Genomic DNA, 8,333 nt, shown 5'->3' on the forward strand with positions numbered 1-8,333 from the left:
GAATTAATTTGATTGGTAAGTAGGGCTAACTGGCTTTGTATGTTAGCCTACCTTGCTAATTGTTTACCATGAAAACACAAGGAAAGATTACAAACATATTGTCCAATGATATGTTATAATGATATGTTTAGCCCAAATACACGTCACAACATCAGTCAAGACTTTGAAATAACTTATTTTTGTGATCTGACATGGTTTTATTAAACAGAATGAGGCAGAAATCATGCCACTTTATATTATTCTAAATGGTGATAAAGGCTATGTCGGTTAACATTGCATTTTAAATTTACTTTATTCTTATAAAAATACCCGAGATAGCTTGAAGAACACAGAAAGCCATATATTGTTGCAGTAATTGTTTATTTTATTCATGTTTTACAAGTAAAACGTCTATATGCATGTTATTCAGCTACTAGGCTACATCTACAGCAAAAGCTGAATGCCTTTGTCCATTGAAGGGACTTTCTGGAACGTCATCAGTGAGTCTCATTTGTGGAGGGCACCCTCCGGCGACGAGTATGACTGAAAAAGAAATTACATTAATTCTCACAAAGTCCTGATTTGGGTAAAAATAGCAAAGATAATTAAGAACTTTGAGGTAAACGCAAATCCTTTCTCCACTGTAGAGAATTATTATTTTTTTTTTTTAATTTTCCTTGCAGCTATATTTATTATTGTATTTATTCTTAGATGCTTAAATGTTTTTTTTTTTATATTATAGTGAAAAAGTGTTATTACAAAAGTAATTTTCCTTATTTTTTTAATGTTTCTATATAGAAATAATAAACATAATCATTATTAGTTATACTGATATATAAAAACAAAATTTTTGGCCAAATTGTGCAGCCCTACAAATACAACACACCTGGTGTGTGTGTATTTTAATTAATATTTTTTGGCCTTTTTTTTTTTTCAAATAAAGAAAATGTTTGTCTGAAAATGATAAGGGTTTGAATTTTGTATGCCCTGTACAGAACATTTATGCAAAAAACATTCAATGTCTTTAGCACCAGTGCTATATGCAAATATGTTAACGTACCTAGCTAACGTGTAACTAATATGATATTTATTGTTTTTACTGGAGGAAAAAGAGGAAATTAATAGATGATAAAAATTGGGGTCTTTTCTCCATTCTGCCACTAAAGGGCACCCGATGACCAAACAAACAAACAAACACGTTAGGCTACTATGCTTACGAAATTACAGTGTCTACAAAACTGCCAAAAATGTTTTCTATGCGCGTGAGTACAAATTATTGTTTTTTGTTACCTCAAAAAAGTACATCCGTTTCCTCACTAATCTCTCTCCTATATGTTGCTGGTTCATTAACATTCAACATACGATTACCATACTGCCAGAAATGCAAATTCAAAAAGTACTAGTATCTATTAAGTTCAGGACATTTTTTATCTAAAAAGTTACTAGTAACTAAAAAATAAGTACTAGTTCTATCTTTTCTTAACAGGAAGATTATAATTAAATACTAGTCACTATTGGAATAAGTACTAGTAGCTAAATAATAAGCACTAGTATCTAATGAATAAATACTAGTACTTAATGGAAAAGATACTAGTATCTAAAAAATAAGTACTAGTAGCATGTAAATAGATACTAGTACGGCTTTTAGATTAAATGTTAAAACGGCTTGCGATAGTAACAACAGAATAGTTACTGGTCATGATTGAAATAAGTACTAGTATCTAATAAATAAGTACTAGTATCTATTTAATAGGTACTAGTATCTAATGAATAAGTACTAGTATGTATTAAATAGATAGTAGTATCTAATAAATAAGTATTAGTGTCCTTTTATTAGGTACTAGTATCTAATGAATGAGTACTGGTTTCTAATAAATAAGAACTAGTCTCTAATGAATAAGTACTAGTATCTTTTAAAAAGGTACTAGTAGCTAAACAACAAGCACTAGTAGCTGAAGAATAGACACTAGTAGCTAATGAATAAGTACTAGTACGTAATGGAAAAGATATTAGTATCTAAAAAATAAGTACTAGTAGCATGAAAATAGATACTAGTACGGCTTTTAGATTAAATGTTAAAAAGGCTTGCCATACTGGTTCAGTCCGTTTCGCGAATGAATCATTTTTGTGACCACGTTTAACCAGTTTATTAAAAAGATTCGACTCAAAAGAACGATTCGTTAACGTAGCTAAAGGTTTGGTAGTGTTAGGTAGATCCTTTGAGGTAGTTTTAATGTCCTATGCGGTAAAACGCCTGCGTTCTTTCCTACAGAGAGCGGTAGTGAGTGAGCGACCGAACTGCATCACTGAAACAAGTTTTCGTCAATGATTACATATCGAATCGTTTTTTGTAATATAATAAGGTTCTCCAGTTACGTTTGAGCACATGAACTGCAGACTGCAATATGGTGACAATTCCCAACAGCTGCACTGCACTGTCCTGTCCTACTGTACCATTGTCCAATGGACGGAACATTCCCATTCTGGGTTTAGGTGAGAACTAGCTATTCACTGCTTGTTTACATAAGTGACCGAATACAAGACAGTCAATCTCACTCGTCATTAACAGCCGTTTGTCCCAGTAGTGTTTGGTAATTACATGCCTCCAGGTTTTTGTTAGTGACACAGAAATTAGCAACATATACACAACACATTGCTGGTAAAGAGTACAGTTTAGCAGTGTCAAATATCTTTATTGTCACCACAGTTTCTGCCTTTAATCACTGTCCTCTCTCATTCAACAGGAACATCTCATGCTGGAGGTTACAGTCATGAAGCAGTGCTCTGTGCTTTACAGGAGTGTGGAATAAGGCATATAGACACAGCCAAACGTTATGGTTGTGAAGAGGCTTTGGGGAAAGCTGTGGTTGATAGTGGAGTACCAAGAGAAGAGCTCTGGCTCACAACCAAACTATGGCCTGGAGATTACGGCTACCAGAGCGCCAAACAAGCCTGCCGGGACTCGTGTGCCAGGCTGGGGGTTGATTATTTAGGTAAATGTGTGTCTTAAGTCAAAGGTAGAGTTTTCTAGCTTGAAAAGTGTCAGATTTCTTTGTATACAGCCCTTTGAATCAACTTCTTTTCACAGACCTGTATCTAATGCACTGGCCGGACTGCATGATTCCAGGCGCTTCCAATCATGAGGTTCGAGCAGAGACGTGGAGAGCTCTGGAGGAGCTTTATGATGAAGGTTTATGCTCGTTTAGGTTCACTCTACAGTTTAGAAATGGCTAACGCAGACAGTTTGTAGGTAATGTCTCTTCTCCCTTGATGCAGGTTTGTGTCGTGCCATTGGAGTGAGTAACTTTCTCATCCGTCACTTGAACGAGTTGAAGGATCGTGGTGGAATTGTGCCTCATGTGAACCAGGTATGGCTTAATTAATTAATGTTTGAGAGTTATTTTGACACAACACTTCAAATTTTCATTTAAAATAATTTTAAATTTTAAATTAAAATAAATAAAAACAATAAAACATTTACAATTCAATAAAACCAATTTCAAAAACAACTCAACTTCATAAAAAAAGAATTAATGCAATGTTATTTTGTACACTATATAATAGTGAAATCCTTTATAAACGTTTGTACATGCAATGTTCTGAACCTTTAATATGTTCTTTTTTTTTTACAATAACTACAAAAAAGTAATTTTTATTAATTAATTACAGAAAAGAAGAGCAGATATAATTTGAAAACATGGCTCTGTGTTTGATTAACTTGCAGGTGGAGTTTCATCCCTTCCAGCAGCCACTGGAGCTGGTTGAATATTGTCGGAAGGAGAATATCGTATTTGAAGGCTACTGTCCTTTGGCCAAAGGTCAAGCCCTCACTCATCCAACAATCATGGCGCTCGCTCAGAAATACGGCCATAGCGCATCACAAATATGCATCCGCTGGAGTATTCAGGTATAGTTTGCATAACAGTAGATCCTCACCAGCTGTTTATAGATATAGTTTACTTAAAAATGGAAATCATCTACTCACGCTTAACCTGTAATGTTAAATGACTGTTTCTTTTTAACTTAAGGTCTGTTACTCTTCAAATAAAAGTAAGCTCCAAGCAGGTTATGAGTCACATAGCAGATTGTAAAACTGTATAGTTTCATAATTGTTATGAAACATCTGTCTGTTACACATTAATGCAATGATCTTCTTTCAGCTGTTAGTTTTGGTCTAAATATTTTGTTTTTCCTGCCAGAATGTCATGCAAATATAATTTTGAGGCAGTGGTTTTGATTTTATACATTAATTTAGCTCTACGTTTCATTTCAGAATGGAGTTGTTACAATTCCAAAGTCCACCAAACCAGAAAGGGTCCATGAAAACTGCCAAGTAAGTTTGTATCTGGATCTTAAAGGTGCAATTTTTTATGCAAAAGAAAATAACTTATAATGATGTCATAAAACTTTACAGTAATTAGCTGAAATACAGCATTTGTTAATGGACAATGCAATTTATATTTAAAAAAAGACTAAATTAACTACAGATTTTCCCCACTTACCAAACCACATCCACAGAAGTACTTTGTACCAATTTACAGAGGCCGAGATATGGTCTACTAGGCTGATATATTAATATTTTTATTTCTGAATACTTTTTTCAGTTTGTACTTTATCATGACTGAAGCCACCAGTAGTTTCTCTTTGGGATCATCCTTTTGAAAGCGCACTTATAATGTTGTGCCGTTCAGGTGTTTGGGTTCAGCTTGGATGATTCAGACATGGCAGCGCTGAGTTTGTTGCATGATGGGAGACATGTGAGCTGGGACCCAACTAATGTGGAATGACCAAATCTCTAAGAAAACCACCTGTTCAGGTGAGCTTGGAAGACAACAAGAGGCTCAATCACTCTAATTTGTGATTTAAAACTAAATGATCAAAAATGGTATTATATGTGAATGTAATTATGTACGGGATATTAAAGGAGAAGTCCACTTCCAGAACAACAATTTACAAATAATTTACTCACCCCCTTGTCATCCAAGATGTTCATGTCTTTCTGTCTTCAGTCATGAAGAAATTATGGTTTTTGAGGAAAACATTTTAGGATTTTTCTCCATGTAATGGATTTCATTGGTGCCCCATTTTTGACTTCCAAAATGTAGTTTAAATGCAGCTTCAAATGGCTCTAAACGATCTCAGCCAAGGAAGAAGGGTCTTATCTAGCGAAACAATCTGTTATTTTTTCAGAAAATAATTTAATACTTTTTAAGCACAAAAGCTTGTGTAGCACAGGCTCTGGGATTTACAAAGCGAATGCGCAAAGACTAAGAGAGTGCAAGTATGTTTGTAAACACTGTTTACAAACAAAAAGGTACAACGATGTCCTCCTCTCAAGTTGTAGGAGAAAATAAGATGGAGTTTTTCGCCATACTCAGTACATAGATGATGAATTTACACGTGATTTGTAGACCTTTGAGTCTCGTTCAGCAAAATGAACGAATCTTTTTTCGGGTCATTTAGTTCATTTTAGCAAAATATAATTAAAATGTTAAGTGTTACTTCCCTAACACATCTACTGCTTATACAAACATTAATCACACTACAAACAAGACAAAACTATAATGCTGTAAGAAACAGAAAAGATTAATTCATTGTTTACCTGGGTCTTTAGTCTATGATAAGCTCACCTCACCTCTTATCTGACAAGTTTTCAGGTTTGAGTCGTTCGTTCATTATGTGACAGCCCCATAAGATGAACGAATGACTCGGAAAACCCGAAGACTCGAAACAGGTGAACTGTTTCCAGTACAGAATCTAACAGGACGTTGCACATGCGTGACTGAACAAATCACTCCTGAGATGACTCGTTCTTCCCGAGTCACATTAAAGATTCGTTCAAAATGAAAGAACGACCCATCACTAATTCGTAGCATGGTGGACGCACATCCCAGAGCCTGTGCTACACAAGCTTTTGTACTTAAAGTATGCAAATTATTTTAAAAAAATTACATTTTTGAAAAAAATGACAGATTGTTTTGCTAGATAAGACCCTTCTTCCTCAGCTGGGATCGTTTAGAGCCCTTTGAAGCTGCATTTAAACTGCATTTTGGAAGTTCAAAATCTGGGCACCAATAAAGTCCATTATATGGAGAAAAATCCTGAAATGTTTTTCTCAAAAACCATAATTTCTTTACGACTGAAGACAGAAAGACATGAACATCTTGGATGACAAGGGGGTGAGTAAATTATTTGTAAATTGTTGTTCTGGAAGTGGACTTCTCCTTTAACAGGATACAATATGAAGGATGATCTCAAAGACAGTATTAAACTACCAATATCAGTGTTTGGACTAATTTACAGGTTGGAATTTTTGTTTTAATTTAACTCTTCAGCTTCTTCATTACTTCACAGGTTTTTGGATTCAAACTAACAGCAGAAGACATGGACCAAATTAGTGATTTACACACCAATCATAAGCTGATTCATCTCACTTATCCACTCTGGAAAGGATAGCCTAGCAATCAAAATACTAGTGGTTTGTTTTTAGGATAATGACAGCTCCTGAGCTCACTGTGAAAGAAAAGGTGGTTATTTACAAAAGTGATGAATTCGAGGAAATCAGGGATTTGCATGCTGCCGATGTCACACTTGTGCCTTTTTTTTAAACCAGCATTCATTGGTGTTGAGTGACTAAGATTTGTGTAGTGGTCCAAATATTATTAGTAACAGTTAGTAACAGGATTTACTCATCCTCAATGCATCCTAGGTGTATATGACTTGCTTATTTCAGACGAATCCAATCGGAGTTACATTAAAAATGTCCTGCCACTGGGAAAAAAAAAAAAAGAAAGAAAAAAAAAAAGACTTGAAATAATTTGTTACCCCACTGACTTAAAATTTTTAGTCAACTTAAATATTCCAGTTGTCACTTAATTAACATCAAGTAACTTACAATTTCAAGCTGACTAAACGAAAAATTTTAAGTAAGCAGGTTAACAAATTATTTTAAGTTGAAACAACTTTTTGAATTTTTATTTATTTATTTATTTTTTTTACAGTGTGGCTCTTCCATGCTTTATAATGGCAGTGGGTGGGTGTTTTTATACAGCAGTCCAAAACAAGTCCAATAAAGCACATCCATCCATAATAAAAAGTGCCTCACATGGCTCCAGGGGGTGAATAAAGGCCTCCTGTAGCAAATCAATGCGTTTGTACAAAAAAAAATCCATATTTAAAACATTTTTCACCAGTTCCAGATGGATGACATAGGATGTGAGAATATGCTAGTCTCACAAGAACCAATGTTTGTTTATAGGAGCAAAAGAAGCAAAATTTCTTTACTTTAGCAAAGGAAAACCAGTCTCCTCTTGGCTTATATTGAAATCTTCCAACATTTTCTTTACAAAGCCTTATTTTATACTTCTAATTTGTGACCGATTTGTGTTTTGCTCACTCCTCTCTGCTTCGGTATTCGTCAACGGCTTCCAAGCTTTATAATGGCAGTTAGAGAAAACAGTTCATAATGTTTTAAATATGGATATTTTCTTACAAAAACGCATCGATTAGGAGGCACTTTATGTTATGGATGGAAACGCTTTATTGAACTTCTTTTGGACTGCTGAACCAAAACACCCACTCACTGCCATTATAAAGCTTGAAAGGACATTTTTTAATACAACTCCAATTGTAATCGTCTGACAGAAGAAAGTCACATATACTTAGGATGCCTTGAGGGTAAGTAAATTTATAGGCTCATTTTCATTTTTTGGGTGAACTTGCCCATTAATAGTGACAGAACAATCAATATAAATATCAAGTTGATATTGAATGGATGTAATGTCAGTCATGACATGTTCTCATTTTCCCCATTAATTGTTTTCTGTTATGCTGAAATGTATCAAATTGTTGGTTAAACTAGAAATATTGCTAAAGAATGCCATTTCTGTTTTACACATGTAATTCTCTGTGTGATGTTTGAGTTTCTCAGAAACTGCGGTGTCTGAACTGAAATAAATCACAAAAAATGGAGCCAGCACACATCTTTATAGCAGTGTTACCAATATTGTTTATTCCATCCCTCTCATTTAGAATCATTGTTGTACACAAGTTACATTTTCTTCTCAATATCACAGGTTTCTGTTAAATTATTTTTTTAATCTTGTCCTCTAACATCCAGTTTCACCTCCCTCTCTCCTTTTAAACAAACGAAAAAGCAGATTGTATTATACAAAAATGCAAACCAATTTTCACACAGTGAATTCTTTTACAAAGTCATAAAATGGCGTAATAATGGCTACATCCACATTGGAGTAAGATGGTTCTAAACATTCCTTAATGGAGTATAATATATATTTATATATAAAACCTTTCCTTGTTGAAATTGAGCCTGTACCTTAATTTAAGAGATTTTA

The 8,333-nt window shown here is 34.3% G+C and overlaps 2 protein-coding genes across 3 annotated transcripts in view; both read left to right on the forward strand.

Annotated features, from left to right (window-relative positions):
* zgc:110366 (uncharacterized protein LOC550476 homolog) overlaps positions 1–7,961 on the forward strand; it is a 15,479-nt gene extending 7,518 nt beyond the window's left edge. Inside the window, exon 8 of the mRNA XM_051132432.1 lies at positions 6,334–7,961. The gene's annotated coding sequence lies outside the window, so the exon portion shown is untranslated. The remainder of the gene's footprint in view (positions 1–6,333) is intronic.
* Positions 2,159–7,961, forward strand: LOC127179111 (uncharacterized oxidoreductase ZK1290.5-like). 2 transcript variants are annotated; one of them, XM_051132409.1, is made up of 8 exons: positions 2,159–2,472; positions 2,724–2,972; positions 3,068–3,169; positions 3,256–3,347; positions 3,704–3,886; positions 4,253–4,312; positions 4,671–4,795; positions 6,334–7,961. In XM_051132409.1, exons 1-7 carry the CDS (start codon positions 2,385–2,387, stop codon positions 4,764–4,766), a joined length of 870 nt encoding a protein of 289 aa, XP_050988366.1. In that variant the 5' UTR covers positions 2,159–2,384; the 3' UTR covers positions 4,767–4,795; positions 6,334–7,961. The 2 variants fall into 2 exon arrangements, with proteins under 2 accessions (XP_050988366.1, XP_050988370.1); XM_051132413.1 differs by lacking the exon at positions 4,671–4,795.
* Positions 7,962–8,333: the final 372 nt, after the last annotated feature.

The sequence above is a fragment of the Labeo rohita genome, chromosome 2 (assembly GCF_022985175.1).
Source record: "Labeo rohita strain BAU-BD-2019 chromosome 2, IGBB_LRoh.1.0, whole genome shotgun sequence".
NCBI lineage: Eukaryota > Metazoa > Chordata > Actinopteri > Cypriniformes > Cyprinidae > Labeo > Labeo rohita.